We start from the raw sequence: 21,772 nt of genomic DNA, 5'->3' as shown, positions 1-21,772 counted from the left end.
TGCAGAGGAGGAGCCGTGACACTTGGACACTGTGCTATCTAACCTCCAAACGAGCTTCAATGCCATACAACACTCCTTCCGTGGCCTCCAACTGCTCTTAAACGCTAGTAAAACCAAATGCATGCTTTTCAACCGTTCGCTGCCTGCACCCGCACGCCCGACTAGCATCACCACCCTGGACGGTTCCGACCTAGAATATGTGGACATCTATAAGTACCTAGGTGTCTGGCTAGACTGCAAACTCTCCTTCCAGACTCATATCAAACATCTCCATTCCAAAATCAAATCTAGAGTCGGCTTTCTATTCCGCAACAAAGCCTCCTTCACTCACGCCGCCAAACTTACCCTAGTAAAACTGACTATCCTACCGATCCTCGGCTTCGGCGATGTCATCTACAAAATAGCTTCCAATACTCTACTCAGCAAACTAGATACAGTTTATCACAGTGCCATCCGTTTTGTTACTAAAGCACCTTATACGACCCACCACTGCGACCTGTATGCCCTAGTCGGCTGGCCCTCGCTACATGTTCGTCGTCAGACCCACTTGCTCCAGGTCATCTACAAGGCTATGCTAGGTAAAGTGCCGCCTTATCTCAGTTTACTGGTCACGATGGCTACACCCACCCGTAGCACGCGCTCCAGCAGGTGTATCTCACTGATCATCCCTAAAGCCAAAACCTCATTTGGACGCCTTTCCTTCCAGTTCTCTGCTGCCTGCGACTGGAACGAATTGCAAAAATCTCTGAAGTTGGAGACTTTTATCTCCGTCAACAACTTTAAAAATCTGCTATCCGAGCAGCTAACCGATCGCTGCAGCTGTACATAGTCCATCTGTAAACTACCCACCCAATTTACCTACCTCACCCCCCATACTGCTTTTATTTATTTACTTTTCTGCTCTTTTGCACACCAGTATCTCTTCTTGCACATGATCATCTGATGATTTATCACTCCAGTGTTAATCTGCTAAATTGTAATTACTCGATTTATTGCCTACCTCATGCCTTTTGCACACATTGTATATAGATTCTCTTTTTTTCTACCATGTTATTGACTTGTTTATTGTTTACTCCATGTGTAACTCTGTGTTGTTGTCTGTTCACACTGCTATGCTTTATCTTGGCCAGGTCGCAGTTGCAAATGAGAACTTGTTCTCAACTAGCCTACCTGGTTAAATAAAGGTGAAATAAAAAATAAAATAAAAAATTGTGATCACCTTGAGAATGTGTCCACCTATTATACTTTTTTCTAAACCAAAACTTGGCACGGCATAGGTCCTTGTCCACCTTCATGGCCTATGGCTATGTTATCCACCCCCTTATAATTAGCAGTAATGACTTTAGAACAATTACATTTATTAGTTTTTAACTGTGAAACATCTATACAGAGAGGTTTCAAACCTCCAATCCTCCAATTTAACCTATTTGATCATAGCGAACTCCAGTAACCACAATTCCTGCTACTGTTTACATCCCATCCGTGACGTCATTCAAGAAGCGACAAGATAACCGCTGACAACCTTTTAACTGAAGACAGATTTATAATTATGGCTTTCATTTGAGTTTTGTTCTCAATAAATAATTTTGCGCGATATTGATTGCTCGATGATATGCTTGTGAATGCTCTTCTTGCGATTGGAGACCAGCAATAACGTGTTATTTCAAATTTCGCGCTGTACAGACCGCCAGACGATAGGCTGGTATTCAGGCTAGCCGGCTAGCTAATCAACAGCGAATTAGTTACCACTGCTAACTCGCTAGCTAGCTAGATCCAAACGTATCATATCCTCAATTCTGCTCATCAAAAAAAAATGCAAACGACCGACATTGGAAACAAGGAGGAGGGAAAAGTATGGCATCGAAAACCAACACCAAGTAATACTGGGTAGGTCGTTTCAAAGGATAACGTTAGCTCATAACCCACTTGTTGAGTCTCCATCACCTTGTGATAGTGAAGCCTGGCTGTTGAGTGTTGTTGATCGTAAACGAGAGGGGAATGTTATTGTCTGTTTCTGCATATCTTGAATAGAAGCTGTGCTTTGCATTCTTGTCTGACAGCTAGACGTGCATCTTGTATGTAGACCATAATAACAGTTTTTGCTTTAACAGCGTCATGGTCACAGTGATTCGCAGTGCAGCTGCCTACCAGTCCAAAACAGTCCGCTTCCTTCATGTGACCTTCGACACTACAGGGGACTCTTTCCTGGCTGGAGACCACCATGGGAATATTTATGTCTTAGACATCACCAGAAACAGGTGCAGTATGTCACACTGTCAACACCACAATATTGCATTGCAATACTCTTCCTGGTGCAGGCGGTGCTCATACCTGTTCTGTCTCTCTCCAGGTTTAGACTTGTTCAGAAAACCGGTCAAGCATGCACTGCCTTGGCATTCAACTTGCGCAGAACAACGGAATTCTTGGTTGCTCTTGCAGACTACTCCATCAAGTGCTTTGACAAAGGTATGACTCCTTACATTGCTGCTTAATTGTTTTCCAAAAGGTTAGGAACTGATTAGCTGATTGAGGAGGGTAAAGTCATCTTCTGTGGTGTATTGGCCTGTATACACAAACTTCCAGTACGTTGAAAGACCAATGATTCCATCAGATAATGGAGTTTTTGCTGGGTGTTTGCCAATTGGAACAAAAAACTGATTGATTAATTGTTTGATTCTGTCAGATACGAAGCAGCTGGTGAGCTGGATGCGGGGTCACGAGGGGGCGGTATCCTCCGTGTCGGTCCATGGCTCTGGCCGCTACGCCATCAGTACGTCAGCTGACACGGCTCAGCTCTGGGACCTGGACACCTTCCAGAGGAAGAGGAAACTCAATGTCCGTCAGTCTGTCGGCATACAGAGGGTTAGATCATTTACAGAACTGAATCATTTCATTTTTCAGATTTGACAATACAATGAATACATAATGGCAAAATTCACACAGTGCCTTTTTATTTTACATTTTGTAGAACTCTAAACAATTTTCTGAATTTCTGAAAATTCATTTTAACTGTGTGTTATTTTTTTCTAGGTGTTCTTTCTTCCTCTGAGTAACACCATCCTCAGCTGTTTCAACGATGACTCCATCTTTGCCTGGGAGAGTGACACGTTGTTTTGCAAATACCAGCTGCCTGTTCCTGATGAGGGACCCAGGATACACTACAAGGCATTTTCTGTCACACGGTGTGTGTGTGTTTTTGAAAGGTTGAGTGGAAGTGGAAGTCTAATATACAAAAGTGTGTCTGTCTGTGGAGCTATGACTATCAGATAAGCCGCGAACAACAAAGCAGATGTTCAGTACCAGTGATGTCCTCCTAAAACCATCTGTGTTCTCTTCACAGTGATGGGAAGATTCTGGCTGCAGGGGGCAGATCCAACCTTCTCCATCTGTGGTGTCTGGACACCAGGCAGCTGCTTAGAGTGGTCCAGATGCCTCCCAAGGTTCGCACTGTCAGACAGCTTGAGTTCCTACCAGACAGCTTCGATGGTGGGGCCAGCCAGGTATGTATTCATTCATTCTATTTATTCATCCTTTAACCAAGGAAGTCACGTTGAGTTTTACATCACTTTTTTTACATCACAAGTGAACACTTGCCAAGAAAGCAGCCAATGTACAGCCAATGCTATCTGATACTGATGTATTTTGGAGAACATGCTTTATTTGTCTCGGTGGTTGGAAAATGAGAACATTTAGTTTTTGTTCTTCAGACTCTTGGGGTGCTGAGTCAGGATGGTGTGATGCGTTTCATCAACATCCAGACCTGCAAGCTGCTCTTCAACATCGGATCCCATGATGACGCCATCACCTCAGCCACCGTCAGTCCCAACGGACGCCATATTGTCACGATAATGGACAACGGCAGCCTAAACATCTACAGTGTTCAGTGTCTGACTCAGGACTACAACAAGGTAGCAATCATCAGAATGATTAGAAAGGCCGTTCATCTGACACGTGTCCTTGAATTTTGCTAAATGACCCAGGCAGCTTCGTTTCATCTGTGTAGTTTTTAGATTAGCACACATCAGTCATGTTTCTGCCCTCCCCTGAGCCACTCGTCATCCTCTTCTAGCCTCCTCCGTCCCTGGTCAAAGTGGTGTCTGGTGGAGAGTGTTCGGCTCTGACAATGAAGGTGAAGTCAGAAGCGGTCCAGCGGCCGGCCAAAAACTCTGGTCGACGGGTCAAGACCAAAGTCCTGAGGCCTCCAGCTGTGTCCATGACAGAGGATAAAGAGGTACATATGTAGGATATTCATTGGATCACTCTTTTGTTGCACAACAGGAAATGCAAACTTTTATTCAAGGTTTTAAAAGACTTCTAAAGTTTGTAATTTCCCCTCAAATGTCAGATTTTGACCCCTACAAAAAATGTCCATTAATTATAATCAATATTATAATTCACATTTCCTGTTGCTCCAGGATTATTTTCCCTCTGTAGCAAACTGTCTCAAATTAAGAGCCTACACCTGTAGAGCATGCAGAAACACATGGCAGACAGAAGCATAGATACTTGTGGTATAATCTCATAGTGACCGTATAATAGCATGACCTTTATTTAGTTCTCTGGTCTGGAGCCAAGCTGTCTGATGATTTTACCATTGGTTTTCCTCATCCACATTTTGAATGATGTTCTTTTGAATCAAGTGAGGCATTCAACTGATTTGTGGCTTTTCTTTTTCAGAATGAACTGCCTGACGGTCTAAACAAGAAGAGACTTGTGGCGTTACTGAAGGCATTTGGAGAATATCCAGCTAAATACAGGTAACTAACTACAAATCAGGAATCGGGGCCAAGGTGTCACAGTTTTAACGAGGGGCAGCAACATACAAATGTGCTCCTTATACACTACAGTAAATGGTGCTCATTTATACACGACAGTAAACGGTGCTCCTTTAGGCACTACAGTAAACGGGGCTCCTTTAGACACTACAGTAAACGGTGCTCTTTTAGACACGACAGTAAACGGTGCTCCTTTAGACACTACAGTAAACGGTGCTCCTTTAGACACTACAGTAAACGGTGCTCCGTTAGACACTACAGTAAACGGTGCTCCTTTAGACACTACAGTAAACGGTGCTCCTTTAGACACTACAGTAAACGGTGCTCCTTTAGGCACTACAGTAAACGGTGCTCCTTTAGACACCACAGTAAACGGTGCTCCTTTAGACACTACAGTAAACGGTGCTCCTTTAGACACTACAGTAAACGGTGCTCCTTTAGACACTACAGTAAACGGTGCTCCTTTAGACACTACAGTAAACGGTGCTCCTTTAGACACTACAGTAAACGGTGCTCTTTTAGACACTACAGTAAACCGTTTCCATTATGATGATCATGTGTTTATTTCTCAGGATGTTTGTGTGGAGGTCCCTCCTCCATCTGCCAGAGAACCACGCAGCCTTCAGCAGTCTGACCGATAAAGGCCTGCACTCTGCCTACCTCAGCATCCAGGAGCGATACCCCATCAAGAGCCACAAACTGCAGCGGGGACTTCAAAGGTATACTTACCTGGCTGGCACTATGGGCCTGCTGTCATGTTGGCCTGGCATGGGCACGCTCAGATGATCTGGGATTATTAATAGTAGGAGCTAATGGTTCTTCCATTTTTATCAAAACGTCCTTGATGATTAATTATTGTGATGGGTATATCTGAGTGCTACCATTCCCATGAATCATGATGGGTATATCTGACAGTGCTGTCATTTCCATGAATCATGATGGGTATATCTGACAGTGCTGTCATTTCCATGAATCATGATGGGTATATCTGACAGTGCTGTCATTTCCATGAATCATGATGGGTATATCTGACAGTGCTGTCATTTCCATGAATCATGCTGGGTATATCTGACAGTGCTGTCATTTCCATGAATCATGCTGGGTATATCTGACAGTGCTGTCATTTCCATGAATCATGATGGGTATATCTGACAGTGCTATCATTTCCATGAATCATGATGGGTATATCTGACAGTGCTGTCATTTCCATGAATCATGATGGGTATATCTGACAGTGCTGTCATTTCTGTGAATCATGATGGGTATATCTGACAGTGCTGTCATTTCCATCTCTTGTCTGCCTACAGAGTGTTGTCTGCACTAGCCCACTGGGCGGCCATCTTTGGAGAGACAGACTACCTCCCTCTGGTGGCGTTTCCCTTCGTCAAGCTCTTCCAGAATAACCCACTGCTCTGTTTTGAAGTGGTCGCCACCACTATAGGTACTGTACACACAGTACTAGAAACTGAATCATGTTTCACTTGTCCTTTCATGTCGGCCCTGTTTGCTAACTTAGAGTTGCTGAATATTTGTCACTTTTTCAGTTTGCTTTTTCGTGTACATTGTTTATGTAACTTTGTTGTTGCACTTTGGTTGTAAAATAGGGTATTGACAGTTTTGTTTGTCCTTTGCAGTGAACTGGTGCCAGCACTGGTTTGAATACTTCCCCAACCCTCCTCTCAACGTACTGAGCATGGCAGAGAATGTTCTGGCTCACCATGACAAGGAACTGCTGCAGCACCTCATCGACTGTGGAGTCACCTCTCAGGTGAGACGACCAGGAGATCTCTTTTTAAACTCTCCTTACAACTGTATTATAATCACACTAGTATTGTATGGTTGGGTTTTTTATCTGCTCCCACAAACAAGTGTTCAGTGATACATTTCCACTCGCTGTGAGAGACTCTGTTCTCTGAGATGTCGACCAGAGAAAAGTGTCTGAAACTCTTTAATAACCTCTCTCTCTCTCTCTCTCTCTCTCTCTCCTCCAGCTGTATGTGTGGCCCCTGTGAGAGACTCTGTTCTCTGAGATGTCGACCAGAGAAAAGTGTCTGAAACTCTGTAATAACCTCTCTCTCTCTCTCCTCCAGCTGTATGTGTGGCCCCTGTTAGAGACTCTGTTCTCTGAGGTGCTGACCAGAGATGAGTGGCTCAAACTGTTTGACAACGTCTTCTCTAACCATCCTGCCTTCTTATTGGTATCTGTGGTCTCCTATGTCACCTGCTGCCGCGCTCCACTACTGCTCTGCAGCCACAAAGAGGACTTTGAGGTAAGATGTTTTATGTAAACCATGAGAAGATGAGGTAAGATGTTTTATATAAACCATGGGAAGATGAGGTAAGATGTTTTATATAAACCATGGGAAGATGAGGTAAGATGTTTTATATAAACCATGGGAAGATGAGGTAAGATGTTTTATATAAACCATGGGAAGGTTTACGGTAAGATGTTTTATATAAACCATGGGAAGATGAGGTAAGATGTTTTATATAAACCATGGGAAGATGAGGTAAGATGTTTTATATAAACCATGGGAAGGTTTACGGTAAGATGTTTTATATAAACCATGGGAAGGTTTACAGTAAGATGTTTTATATAAACCATGGGAAGATGAGGTAAGATGTTTTATATAAACCATGGGAAGGTTTACAGTAAGATGTTTTATATAAACCATGGGAAGGTTTACGGTAAGATGTTTTATATAAACCATGGGAAGGTTTACGGTAAGATGTTTTATATAAACCATGGGAAGGTTTACGGTAAGATGTTTTATATAAACCATGGGAAGGTTTACGGTAAGATGTTTTATATAAACCATGGGAAGGTTTACGGTAAGATGTTTTATATAAACCATGGGAAGATGAGGTAAGATGTTTTATATAAACCATGGGAAGAGGAGGTAAGATGTTTTATATAAACCATGGGAAGGTTTACGGTAAGATGTTTTATATAAACCATGGGAAGGTTTACAGTAAGATGTTTTATATAAACCATGGGAAGATGAGGTAAGATGTTTTATATAAACCATGGGAAGATGAGGTAAGATGTTTTATATAAACCATGGGAAGGTTTACGGTAAGATGTTTTATATAAACCATGGGAAGATGAGGTAAGATGTTTTATATAAACCATGGGAAGATGAGGTAAGATGTTTTATATAAACCATGGGAAGATGAGGTAAGATGTTTTATATAAACCATGGGAAGATGAGGTAAGATGTTTTATATAAACCATGGGAAGATGAGGTAAGATGGTTTATATAAACCATGGGAAGATGAGGTAAGATGGTTTATATAAACAATGGGAAGATGAGGTAAGATGGTTTATATAAACCATGGGAAGATGAGGTAAGATGTTTTATATAAACCATGGGAAGGTTTACGGTAAGATGTTTTATATAAACCATGAGAAGGTTTACGGTAAGATGTTTTATATAAACCATGGGAAGGTTTACGGTAAGATGTTTTATATAAACCATGGGAAGGTTTACGGTAAGATGTTTTATATAAACCATGGGAAGATGAGGTAAGATGTTTTATATAAACCATGGGAAGGTTTACGGTAAGATGTTTTATATAAACCATGGGAAGATGAGGTAAGATGTTTTATATAAACCGTGGGAAGGTTTACGGTAAGATGTTTTATATAAACCATGAGAAGGTTTACGGTAAGATGTTTTATATAAACCATGAGAAGGTTTACGGTAAGATGTTTTATATAAACCATGAGAAGGTTTACGGTAAGATGTTTTATATAAACCATGGGAAGGTTTACGGTAAGATGTTTTATATAAACCATGAGAAGGTTTACGGTAAGATGTTTTATATAAACCATGGGAAGGTTTACGGTAAGATGTTTTATATAAACCATGGGAAGATGAGGTAAGATGTTTTATATAAACCATGGGAAGGTTTACGGTAAGATGTTTTATATAAACCATGTGAAGATGAGGTAAGATGTTTTATATAAACCATGGGAAGGTTTACGGTAAGATGTTTTATATAAACCATGGGAAGATGAGGTAAGATGTTTTATATAAACCATGGGAAGGTTTACGGTAAGATGTTTTATATAAACCATGTGAAGATGAGGTAAGATGTTTTATATAAACCATGGGAAGATGAGGTAAGATGTTTTATATAAACCATGGGAAGGTTTACGGTAAGATGTTTTATATAAACCATGGGAAGGTTTACGGTAAGATGTTTTATATAAACCATGGGAAGGTTTACGGTAAGATGTTTTATATAAACCATGGGAAGATGAGGTAAGATGTTTTATATAAACCATGGGAAGGTTTACGGTAAGATGTTTTATATAAACCATGGGAAGGTTTACGGTAAGATGTTTTATATAAACCATGGGAAGATGAGGTAAGATGTTTTATATAAACCATGGGAAGATGAGGTAAGATGTTTTATATAAACAATGGGAAGATGAGGTAAGATGTTTTATATAAACCATAGGAAGATGAGGTAAGATGTTTTATATAAACCATGGGAAGATGAGGTAAGATGGTTTATATAAACCATGGGAAGATGAGGTAAGATGGTTTATATAAACCATGGGAAGGTTTACGGTAAGATGTTTTATATAAACCATGGGAAGGTTTACGGTAAGATGTTTTATATAAACCATGGGAAGATGAGGTAAGATGTTTTATATAAACCATGGGAAGATGAGGTAAGATGTTTTATATAAACCATGGGAAGGTTTACGGTAAGATGTTTTATATAAACCATGGGAAGATGAGGTAAGATGTTTTATATAAACCATGGGAAGATGAGGTAAGATGTTTTATATAAACCATGGGAAGGTTTACAGTAAGATGTTTTATATAAACCATGGGAAGGTTTACAGTAAGATGTTTTATATAAACCATGGGAAGATGAGGTAAGATGTTTTATATAAACCATGGGAAGGTTTACGGTAAGATGTTTTATATAAACCATGGGAAGATGAGGTAAGATGTTTTATATAAACCATGGGAAGATGAGGTAAGATGTTTTATATAAACAATGGGAAGATGAGGTAAGATGTTTTATATAAACAATGGGAAGATGAGGTAAGATGTTTTATATAAACAATGGGAAGATGAGGTAAGATGTTTTATATAAACCATGAGAAGATGAGGTAAGATGTTTTATATAAACCATGAGAAGGTTTACGGTAAGATGTTTTATATAAACCATGAGAAGATGAGGTAAGATGTTTTATATAAACCATGGGAAGATGAGGTAAGATGTTTTATATAAACCATGGGAAGATGAGGTAAGATGTTTTATATAAACCATGGGAAGATGAGGTAAGATGTTTTATATAAACAATGGGAAGATGAGGTAAGATGGTTTATATAAACCATGGGAAGGTTTACGGTAAGATGTTTTATATAAACCATGGGAAGGTTTACGGTAAGATGTTTTATATAAACCATGGGAAGGTTTACGGTAAGATGTTTTATATAAACCATGGGAAGGTTTACGGTAAGATGTTTTATATAAACCATGGGAAGATGAGGTAAGATGTTTTATATAAACCATGGGAAGATGAGGTAAGATGTTTTATATAAACCATGGGAAGATGAGGTAAGATGTTTTATATAAACCATGGGAAGGTTTACAGTAAGATGTTTTATATAAACCATGGGAAGATGAGGTAAGATGTTTTATATAAACCATGGGAAGATGAGGTAAGATGTTTTATATAAACCATGGGAAGATGAGGTAAGATGTTTTATATAAACCATGGGAAGGTTTACGGTAAGATGTTTTATATAAACCATGGGAAGGTTTACAGTAAGATGTTTTATATAAACCATGGGAAGGTTTACGGTAAGATGTTTTATATAAACCATGGGAAGGTTTACAGTAAGATGTTTTATATAAACCATGGGAAGATGAGGTAAGATGTTTTATATAAACCATGGGAAGGTTTACGGTAAGATGTTTTATATAAACCATGGGAAGATGAGGTAAGATGTTTTATATAAACCATGGGAAGATGAGGTAAGATGTTTTATATAAACCATGGGAAGATGAGGTAAGATGTTTTATATAAACCATGGGAAGGTTTACGGTAAGATGTTTTATATAAACCATGGGAAGGTTTACAGTAAGATGTTTTATATAAACCATGGGAAGATGAGGTAAGATGTTTTATATAAACCATGGGAAGATGAGGTAAGATGTTTTATATAAACCATGGGAAGATGAGGTAAGATGTTTTATATAAACCATGGGAAGATGAGGTAAGATGTTTTATATAAACAATGGGAAGATGAGGTAAGATGTTTTATATAAACCATGAGAAGGGACACTCATTGGTTAGGCCCTTTATATGACTTCATGTTATGACTATATGCCACTATGTATGTTGTCATGACTACTGCGACAGTCTCCGAATTGTATATTAAGGATGAATATTGAAGAACTGAGCATTATGTGCATCATTTTAACATTGTTACTCTAGTCTAATTTATTAGTTGTTCACAGCAAAGCTGCATTTTTATAAAAAAATTCTTGACATGGTCAAATATCTCAAGCATAGATTGGTAACTTCTTTTTCTTCAAATTTGGCACACAGAAACTACAGGACTGACTTGATCAAAAAGAATGGTACTGATTGACCTATAGGTGGCGAAGTTATAAGCAGTTATAAATCCTCATATCCGTCACCCCGTATGACCTACAGCAGGGGTCTTCAACCTTTTCTTGGCCAGGGACCCCTTCCCACGGACCACTTCCCAGGGACCCCTTCCCATGGACCCCATGTCATCAGAGACATTACCATGATGAAACATTGATATCTTAAAAAATATATATATAGGAAACTATTACCCAGGTGTCCTTTCTGCCATCCTATGAACCCTGTTCATTGCTGCTTGCAGCTACAGTATATTTACCTTCTTCTTCATAAAGGGAAAATGCACACTTAATTCTTGCCCTGCCTCCCTCCCTTTCTCTCCCTCCCAGTATTTCTTCCATCACCGTAACAACCTGGACGTCAGCTCCGTGATAAAGGAGACATACAGGCTGATGGAGAGCACCCCAGCAGACATCCACCCCAGGAACATGCTGGATGACTTTCAGCCTCTGACCAGGGGACAGTACCCTGTCTTCAACAAGTACCCCACCTACATAGTGGAGTACCAGTCTCAGGAGAGAGAGAGGATACGCCAGCAGGAGGTGGACTACCTCAGAGAGAGGTCAGATTGTATCATTGGCATCTTATCCTTTCTGTGGCATTCTAGAACACTGGCAAAGACAATAAGGTTCACACCAAGTCAACTCCTAATATCTTATCTCTGTTCTTCTTGCAGTAGCAGAGGAAAGAGCTTGACACTGATGTTTTTTACTCAAAGCCTTCTTCAGTATTTGTGTCAAAGAACCGTGTTAGATGTGTGTGTGTGTGTGTGTGTCTGTCTAGGCAGGCGGTGCAGGAGCTGCGTGCGGAGGCGGTTCAGAGGCAGGCTGAGGACGAGGCGTGGTACACCCAGCAGGAGTTACTGCAGCAGGCTGAGGAGAAACGCAGGGACATCCTACAGCAGGAGGAGAGCAAGCTGGCTGAACAGAGAACCAGGTCAGAGATCAGACACACATACAGTCATCTATGTATGCCAATTTATTACTACATCAATCATTCACGGCAGGCAAGTAGCCTAGTGGTTAGAGTGTAGGGGCAGGCAGGTAGCCTAGTGGTTAGAGTGTAGGGGCAGGCAGGTAGCCTAGTGGTTAGAGTGTAGGGGCAGGCAGGTAGCCTAGTGGTTAGAGTGTAGGGGCAGGCAGGTCAGTCTCTCTGACAGTCTGTAATGTGTCCCCAGGTCAGTCTCTCTGACAGTCTGTAATGTGTCCCCAGGTTAGTCTCTCTGACAGTCTGTAATGTGTCTCCAGGTTAGTCTCTCTGACAGTCTGTAATGTGTCCCCAGGTCAGTCTCTCTGACAGACTGTGTCCCCAGGTTAGTCTCTCTGACAGTCTGTAATGTGTCCCCAGGTTAGTCTCTCTGACAGTCTGTAATGTGTCCCCAGGTTAGTCTCTCTGACAGTCTGTAATGTGTCCCCAGGTTAGTCTCTCTGACAGTCTAATGTGTCCCCAGGTCAGTCTCTCTGACAGTCTGTAATCTGTCCCCAGGTTAGTCTCCCTGACAGTCTGTAATCTGTCCCCGGGTTAGTCTCCCTGACAGTCTGTAATCTCTCCCCAGGTCAGTCTCTCTGACAGTCTGTAATGTGTCCCCAGGTTAGTCTCTCTGACAGTCTGTAATGTGTCCCCAGGTCAGTCTGTAATGTGTCCCCAGGTTAGTCTCTCTGACAGTCTAATGTGTCCCCAGGTCAGTCTCTCTGACAGTCTGTAATCTGTCCCCAGGTTAGTCTCCCTGACAGTCTGTAATCTGTCCCCAGGTCAGTCTCTCTGACAGTCTGTAATCTGTCCCCAGGTTAGTCTCCCTGACAGTCTGTAATCTGTCCCCAGGTTAGTCTCCCTGACAGTCTGTAATCTGTCCCCAGGTTAGTCTCCCTGACAGTCTGTAATGTGTCCCCAGGTTAGTCTCTGACAGTCTGTAATGTGTCCCCAGGTTAGTCTCTCTGACAGACTATGTCCCCAGGTTAGTCTCTCTGACAGTCTGTAATGTTAGTCTCTCTGACAGTCTGTAATGTGTCTCCAGGTTAGTCTCTGACAGTCTGTAATGTGTCCCCAGGTCAGTCTCTCTGACAGTCTGTAATGTGTCTCCAGGTTAGTCTCTCTGACAGTCTGTAATGTGTCCCCAGGTCAGTCTCTCTGACAGTCTGTAATGTGTCTCCAGGTTAGTCTCTCTGACAGTCTGTAATGTGTCCCCAGGTTAGTCTCTCTGACAGTCTGTAATGTGTCCCCAGGTCAGTCTGTAATGTGTCCCCAGGTTAGTCTCTCTGACAGTCTAATGTGTCCCCAGGTCAGTCTCTCTGACAGTCTGTAATCTGTCCCCGGGTTAGTCTCCCTGACAGTCTGTAATCTGTCCCCAGGTCAGTCTCTCTGACAGTCTGTAATCTGTCCCCAGGTTAGTCTCCCTGACAGTCTGTAATCTGTCCCCAGGTTAGTCTCCCTGACAGTCTGTAATCTGTCCCCAGGTTAGTCTCCCTAGTCTCCCTGACAGTCTGTAATGTGTCCCCAGGTTAGTCTCTGACAGTCTGTAATGTGTCCCCAGGTTAGTCTCTCTGACAGATTGTAATGCTTCCCCAGGTTAGTCTCTCTGACAGTCTGTAATGTGTCTCCAGGTCAGTCTCTCTGACAGACTGTGTCCCCAGGTTAGTCTCTCTGACAGTCTGTAATGTTAGTCTCTCTGACAGTCTGTAATGTGTCTCCAGGTTAGTCTCTGACAGTCTGTAATGTGTCCCCAGGTCAGTCTCTCTGACAGTCTGTAATGTGTCTCCAGGTTAGTCTCTCTGACAGTCTGTAATGTGTCCCCAGGTTAGTCTCTCTGACAGTCTGTAATGTGTCTCCAGGTCAGTCTCTCTGACAGTCTGTATTGTGTCCCCAGGTTAGTCTCTCTGACAGTCTGTAATGTGTCTCCAGGTCAGTCTCTCTGACAGTCTGTAATGTGTCTCCAGGTTAACAGCTATGAAGCGTGAGTTGAAGGTGAAGGACCTCCAGCTGATGGATGCTGCCAGGAGACGCTTCCTGAAACAGCAGCAGGACCAGAGACTGACTGAACTACACAGACTGGACCAGCAGATACAGAGGAAGGTCTGTTTTCACTCACCGCCCTGTATTTAATATTGAAAGAAGAGATTCATTCTTTCAACCATCCTTTTATTTTGTGTGTAATGTGATGGGGTGTCTATACGTACTTTACTGTCTATAATGGGGTGTCTATATGTACTTTACTGTATATAATGGGGTGTCTATATGTCCTCTACTGTATATAATGGGGTGTCTATATGTACTATACTGTATATAATGGGGTGTCTATATGTCCTCTACTGTATATAATGGGGTGTCTATGTACTCTACTGTATATAATGGGGTGTCTATGTACTTTACTGTATATAATGAGGTGTCTATATGTACTTTACTGTATATAATGAGGTGTCTATATGTAATCTACTGTATATAATGGGGTGTCTATGTACTTTACTGTCTATAATGAGGTGTCTATGTACTTTACTGTCTATAATGGGGTGTCTATGTACTCTACTGTATATAATGGGGTGTCTATATGTACTCTACTGTATATAATGGGGTGTCTATATGTACTCTACTGTATATAATGGGGTGTCTATATGTACTCTACTGTGTATATAATGGGGTGTCTATATGTACTCTACTGTATATAATGGGGTGTCTATATGTACTCTACTGTGTATATAATGGGGTGTCTATATGTACTCTACTGTGTATATAATGGGGTGTCTATGTACTCTACTGTATGTTGTGTTTGTTGGGGTCAGATGAACACCAGAGACCAGGAGACTGCAGCAGCAGTACAGGATATACAAGTCAGACAGATGGAGCTGGAAGCACAGAGACGGCTGTTTGAACAGGTCAGTGACTGTCCTCATCACAGCAACAATGTGCAGAGACCCTGAGACAAACACTATCTTGTCATTCACATTATATTCCTTGCAGCATAAAGTTAAGACACCACACGTAATTTAACATAGTCCATTTTAACGCTGTCCAGCTCCAATATGGCTTGGTCTTCATTCACCAGACCATGATGTCATCCTTGTTGTTGTAGCAACTGGCCAAGGAGCAGGTGCGTGTGACTCAGGAGGTCAGAGCAGAGGTGGATACCAGGAGACACAGGTCAGAGGTCGAGGAGGCTACCTTCCAACACCTCCTTAACAACGACACTGACGTCAGCCTGGGAACCAAGAAGGTGAGCATTCATCTGCTGTATACTTCCAGAGACTGAAATATAGGGGGTTATTAAACAGTGACTGGAGAGAGAGAGAGACTGACCTCCTCCCCGTCTCAGGTTCTAGACTGAAATATAGGGGTTATTAAACAATGACTGGAGAGAGAGAGACTGACCTACCCGTCTCAGGTTCTAGACTGAAATATAGGGGGTTATTAAACAATGATTGGAGAGAGAGAGACTGACCTCCTCCCTGTCTCAGGTTCTAGACTGAAATATAGGGGGTTATTAAACAATGATTGGAGAGAGAGAGACTGACCTCCTCCCCGTCTCAGGTTCTAGACTGAAATATAGGGGGTTATTAAACAATGACTGGAGAGAGAGAGAGAGAGAGAGACTGACCTCCTCCCCGTCTCAGGTTCTAGACTGAAATATAGGGGGTTATTAAACAATGACTGGAGAGAGAGAGACTGACCTCCCCATCTCAGGTTCTAGACTGAAATATAGGGGATATTAAACAATGACTGGAGAGAGAGAGACTGACCTCCCCGTCTCAGGTTCTAGACTGAAATATAGGGGATATTAAACAATGACTGGAGAGAGAGAGAGAGACTGACCTCCCCGTCTCAGGTTCTAGACTGAAATATAGGGGGTTATTAAACAATGACTGGGGAGAGAGAGACTGACCTCCCCGTCTCAGGTTCTAGACTGAAATATAGGGGATATTAAACAATGATTGGAGAGAGAGAGACTGACCTCCCCGTCTCAGGTTCTAGACTGAAATATAGGGGATATTAAACAATGACTGGAGAGAGAGAGACTGACCTCCCCGTCTCAGGTTCTAGACTGAAATATAGGGGATATTAAACAATGACTGGAGAGAGAGAGACTGACCTCCTCCCCGTCTCAGGTTCTAGACTGAAATATAGGGGGTTATTAAACAATGACTGGGGAGAGAGAGACTGACCTCCTCCCTGTCTCAGGTTCTAGACTGAAATATAGGGGGTTATTAAACAATGACTGAGGGAGAGAGAGACTGACCTCCTCCCAGTCTCAGGTTCTAGACTGAAATATAGGGGGTTATTAAACAATGATTGGAGAGAGAGAGACTGACCTCCTCCCCGTCTCAGGTTCTAGACTGAAATATAGGGGGTTATTAAACAATGATTGGAGAGAGAGAGACTGACCTCCTCCCCATCTCAGGTTCTAGACTGAAATATAGGGGGTTATTAAACAATGATTGGAGAGAGAGAGACTGACCTCCCCGTCTCAGGTTCTAGACTGAAATATAGGGGGTTATTAAACAATGATTGGAGAGAGAGAGACTGACCTCCTCCCCGTCTCAGGTTCTAGACTGAAATATAGGGGATATTAAACAATGACTGGAGAGAGAGAGAGACTGACCTCCCCGTCTCAGGTTCTAGACTGAAATATAGGGGGTTATTAAACAATGACTGGGGAGAGAGAGACTGACCTCCTCCCAGTCTCAGGTTCTAGACTGAAATATAGGGGATATTAAACAATGATTGGAGAGAGAGAGACTGACCTCCCCGTCTCAGGTTCTAGACTGAAATATAGGGGGTTATTAAACAATGACTGGGGAGAGAGAGACTGACCTCCTCCCTGTCTCAGGTTCTAGACTGAAATATAGGGGGTTATTAAACAATGACTGAGGGAGAGAGAGACTGACCTCCTCCCAGTCTCAGGTTCTAGACTGAAATATAGGGGGTTATTAAACAATGATTGGAGAGAGAGAGACTGACCTCCTCCCCGTCTCAGGTTCTAGACTGAAATATAGGGGGTTATTAAACAATGATTGGAGAGAGAGAGACTGACCTCCTCCCCATCTCAGGTTCTAGACTGAAATATAGGGGGTTATTAAACAATGATTGGAGAGAGAGAGACTGACCTCCCCGTCTCAGGTTCTAGACTGAAATATAGGGGGTTATTAAACAATGATTGGAGAGAGAGAGACTGACCTCCTCCCCGTCTCAGGTTCTAGACTGAAATATAGGGGGTTATTAAACAATGATTGGAGAGAGAGAGACTGACCTCCTCCCCGTCTCAGGTTCTAGACTGAAATATAGGGGGTTATTAAACAATGATTGGAGAGAGAGAGACTGACCTCCTCCCTGTCTCAGGTTGTAGACTGAAATATAGGGGGTTATTAAACAATGATTGGAGAGAGAGAGACTGACCTCCCCATCTCAGGTTCTAGACTGAAATATAGGGGGTTATTAAACAGTGATTGGAGAGAGAGAGACTGACCTCCTCCCCGTCTCAGGTTCTAGACTGAAATATAGGGGGTTATTAAACAGTGACTGGAGAGAGAGAGACTGACCTCCTCCCCGTCTCAGGTTCTAGAGGAGTGTTTGGCTGAAGCAGGTCAGCTGGGAGTGGACACCGAGTGGCAGGCTGAGGTGATGAGGCGTCTGGACCAGGAGGATGCAGACCGGGACAGACACTACCACCATCTGGCTGGACTACACAGAGAAACACTCACCAAGGAGCAGCAGCTAGTTAACATCATGAAGGACGTGGAGGGACAGAGGGTAGGAGGAGAGATGATGTAGAGGAGGGTATATACAGTAGGTCATGAGGACGTGGAGGGACAGAGGGTAGGAGGAGAGATGATGTAGAGGAGGGTATATACAGTAGGTCATGAGGACGTGGAGGGACAGAGGGTAGGAGGAGAGATGATGTAGAGGAGGGTATATACAGTAGGTCATGAGGACGTGGAGGGACAGAGGAGAGATGATGTAGAGGAGGGTATATACAGTAGGTCATGAGGACATGGAGGGACAGAGGGTAGGAGGAGAGATGATGTAGAGGAGGGTATATACAGTAGGTCATGAGGATGTGGAGGAGAGATGATGTAGAGGAGGGTATATACAGTAGGTCATGAGGATGTGGAGGGACAGAGGGTAGGAGGAGAGATGATGTAGAGGAGGGTATATACAGTAGGTCATGAGGAGGTGGAGGGACAGAGGGTAGGAGGAGAGATGATGTAGAGGAGGGTATATACAGTAGGTCATGAGGAGGTGGAGGGACAGAGGGTAGGAGGAGAGATGATGTAGAGGAGGGTATATACAGTAGGTCATGGAGGGACAGAGGGTAGGAGGAGAGATGATATAGAGGAGGGTATATACAGTAGGTCATGAGGACGTAGAGGGACAGAGGGTAGGAGGAGAGATGATGTAGAGGAGGGTATATACAGTAGGTCATGAGGACGTGGAGGGACAGAGGGTAGGAGGAGAGATGATGTAGAGGAGGGTATATACAGTAGGTCATGAGGACGTGGAGGGACAGAGGGTAGGAGGAGAGATGATGTAGAGGAGGGTATATACAGTAGGTCATGAGGACGTGGAGGGACAGAGGGTAGGAGGAGAGATGATGTAGAGGAGGGTATATACAGTAGGTCATGAGGACGTGGAGGGACAGAGGAGAGATGATGTAGAGGAGGGTATATACAGTAGGTCATGGAGGGACAGAGGGTAGGAGGAGAGATGATGTAGAGGAGGGTATATACAGTAGGTCATGAGGATGTGGAGGGACAGAGGGTAGGAGGAGAGATGATGTAGAGGAGGGTATATACAGTAGGTCATGGAGGGACAGAGGGTAGGAGGAGAGATGATATAGAGGAGGGTATATACAGTAGGTCATGAGGACGTAGAGGGACAGAGGGTAGGAGGAGAGATGATAGAGGAGGGTATATACAGTAGGTCATGAGGACGTAGAGGGACAGAGGGTAGGAGGAGAGATGATATAGAGGAGGGTATATACAGTAGGTCATGAGGATGTGGAGGGACAGAGGGTAGGAGGGGAGATGATATAGAGGAGGGTTATATACAGTAGGTCATGAGGGACAGAGGGTAGGAGGAGAGATGATGTAGAGGAGGGTATATACAGTAGGTCATGAGGGACAGAGGGTAGGAGGATCCTGTTAGTTACTGTACCTGTTGATCAACTGAAGGCTCTTACACTGGGCATGCTTGTGTCATTGATTTATGGTGGGAGGAGGGGGGGAGGAGTGTTTTCAGCGGGAGGTGTGCAGTGTGTTCAGCCATTGTGTGTTTCAGCGGGAGGAGGGGGTGTGTTCAGTGGGAGTAGGGGGTGTGTTCAGCGGGAGGTGGTGGTGTGCAGTGTGTTCAGCGGGCGGAGGGGTGTTCAGCAGGAGGTGTGCAGTGTGTTCAGCGGGAGGAGGGGTGTTCAGCAGGAGGTGTGCAGTGTGTTCAGCGGGAGGAGGGGTGTTCAGCAGGAGGTGTGCAGTGTGTTCAGCGGGAGGAGGGGGTGTGTTCAGCGGGAGGAGGGGTGTTCAGCAGGAGGTTTGCAGTGTGTTTAGCGGGAGGGGTGTTCAGCAGGAGGTTTGCAGTGTGTTCAGCGGGAGGAGGGGTGTGTTCAGCGGGAGGAGGGGGTGTGTAGTGTGTTCAGCAGGAGGTGTGCAGTGTGTTCAGCCATTGTGTGTTTCAGTGGGAGGAGGTGGTGTCTCAGAAGGCCCAGCTAGAGGAGGAGAGGCAGGCTGCAGCCACAGCCGAGGCCAACAGGAGAGTCTTCCTCAGCCAGGAGGAAGAGGAGACCGAGCAGCACAGAGACAACCTCCGCAGGAGCCAGGACCACTCACTCAGTGAGCCCAGCCCCATAGAAATATATGTTGTAGAGAGAAAAGGCTCTATACATTCCATATCTGCTACATGCTGAGCATTCTACCCCACTACCTACACTGCTATACTACAGTCCTGTCACCTCTAAGCTAATAGTTGAAGGTTTCAGTGTTCCTCTAAGGCAGCCAGTGTATGGGCTGTTGGTGACTAATACAGTATGTTTTGGCAGGTCAACAGTGGGAGATGAGAGCCAGGTCTCCGTGCTCCACTAGAGGCCTGCTTCACAATCCTGTTGCTTCTCCTGGTCCTCATCAGTCTCAACAACGTCACAGTCCCAACAACATCTGTCTAAACAACCAGTCCACCTCAGACGACTCCACTTGCTGTGAGTGTTTCTGACTGTCCGTACCACATTTTGTATTTATTTAACCAGGTAGGCCAGTTGAGAACAAGCTCTCATTTACAACTGCGACCTGGACAAGAGGAAGCAAAGCAGTGCGACAAATACAACAGAGTTACACATGGGATAAACACACGTACAGTCAATAACACAATAGAAAAATCTACATTCACTGTTTCTACAGGTTTCTGTAGAAAGATCTGTACTCCAGAAGAAAATATCAACAGAACTCAGATCTACCAAGACATTATTCAGTGTTCCCAATGTGCCCGTTCCCACTGTAATCTTGCTGAGTGTACATCCATACAGTAAGTCCCTGAAGAGTCCTGTGGTGTCTTGTTTTCTCAGTCTCTCTGGACCGGGGTCGAGGGGAGCTGGACTGCAGAGAGAGGGAGTTGATGCAGAACATCAGAGAGCTGCGGCAGAAACTGGCGGCCCGCGCCAAAAACTCCAACTCTACCACCTCCCAGTAACCACCACACACGAACACACCAGCTGTGCCTTTTTGTTTTGCATATCTAGACTTGAAAACGAAACTGAAATGTTTTGTGGTTTTCTGCTCGTTTGTCCGTTTGAAAGAAGATGCTGACACTATTTGACTTAAACAGCTGTCCATTAACCACAACCCTGGTGTTGACTAGTTAGAGGGATTACATGAAAGCATTCCATGGTCTTAATTAGATTTGTAGCAAAACCCTCTCCTGTATGTATTTTAATGTGTATTTATATTTTGTTATTTAAGTTGTTTTTAAGTAATGTTGGATCAACTTTGAGTCATTTCATCTCTGCCTTGTTGACTAGTTTCAGTCTTTGCCGAACTATACTCACCCGTCATGCTTTGGGCTGATGGTGACTTATGGCTTGCTTACCTCAGCATAGGTATCCAGGTCATTTATCTTTTAATAAAGCCTTATCAAATCAAATTGTATTTGTCAGATGCTTTGTAAACAACAGGTGTGGACTAACAGTGAAATGATTTGTCGACAACAGGTTTAGACTAACAGTGAAATGCTGACTGACGGATCCTTCACAACAATACAGAGAGAAAGAAAATGGGTAATAATACGAGTTATAATATATACACAGGGTGAGTAACGATGCCCTGTGTGTAAGAATAACTTGGCTTCAATCAGTGTAGATGAAGGGGAGGACACAGGTTAAAGAAGGATT

At 43.3% G+C, this 21,772-nt stretch overlaps 1 protein-coding gene and 1 long non-coding RNA gene across 15 annotated transcripts; both read left to right on the top strand.

The window, feature by feature from the left end:
* Positions 1–1,457: 1,457 nt before the first annotated feature.
* LOC129846939 (TBC1 domain family member 31-like) lies at positions 1,458–21,525 on the top strand. Of its 2 annotated transcripts, XM_055914750.1 has the most exons (22): positions 1,464–1,887; positions 2,112–2,258; positions 2,351–2,466; positions 2,684–2,862; positions 3,031–3,182; positions 3,341–3,500; positions 3,708–3,908; positions 4,070–4,231; positions 4,678–4,757; positions 5,348–5,494; positions 6,083–6,216; positions 6,410–6,543; positions 6,866–7,045; positions 11,748–11,980; positions 12,202–12,354; positions 14,352–14,487; positions 15,192–15,284; positions 15,482–15,622; positions 17,959–18,153; positions 20,072–20,225; positions 20,432–20,587; positions 20,951–21,525. In XM_055914750.1, the coding sequence occupies exons 1-22, from the start codon at positions 1,814–1,816 to the stop codon at positions 21,073–21,075; spliced, it is 3,252 nt and encodes a 1,083-aa protein (XP_055770725.1). In that variant the 5' UTR covers positions 1,464–1,813; the 3' UTR covers positions 21,076–21,525. The 2 variants fall into 2 exon arrangements, with proteins under 2 accessions (XP_055770727.1, XP_055770725.1); XM_055914752.1 differs by lacking the exon at positions 17,959–18,153 and having other exon boundaries at positions 1,458–1,887.
* Positions 7,053–11,739, top strand: LOC129846940 (uncharacterized). 13 transcript variants are annotated; one of them, XR_008758318.1, is made up of 6 exons: positions 7,053–7,251; positions 7,286–7,420; positions 7,457–7,844; positions 8,189–8,400; positions 8,617–9,108; positions 9,349–11,739. It is a non-coding gene; the product is annotated as an uncharacterized LOC129846940 (long non-coding RNA). The 13 variants fall into 13 exon arrangements; XR_008758316.1 differs by having other exon boundaries at positions 7,053–7,420; positions 7,457–7,641; positions 7,782–7,844; XR_008758322.1 differs by having other exon boundaries at positions 7,053–7,420; positions 8,189–8,330; positions 8,509–8,686; positions 8,723–9,108.
* Positions 21,526–21,772: the final 247 nt, after the last annotated feature.

The sequence above is a fragment of the Salvelinus fontinalis genome, unplaced genomic scaffold (genome assembly GCF_029448725.1).
Source record: "Salvelinus fontinalis isolate EN_2023a unplaced genomic scaffold, ASM2944872v1 scaffold_0661, whole genome shotgun sequence".
In the NCBI taxonomy this organism is placed as follows: Eukaryota; Metazoa; Chordata; class Actinopteri; order Salmoniformes; family Salmonidae; genus Salvelinus; species Salvelinus fontinalis.
This window is presented reverse-complemented; position numbering and strand designations above follow the sequence as displayed.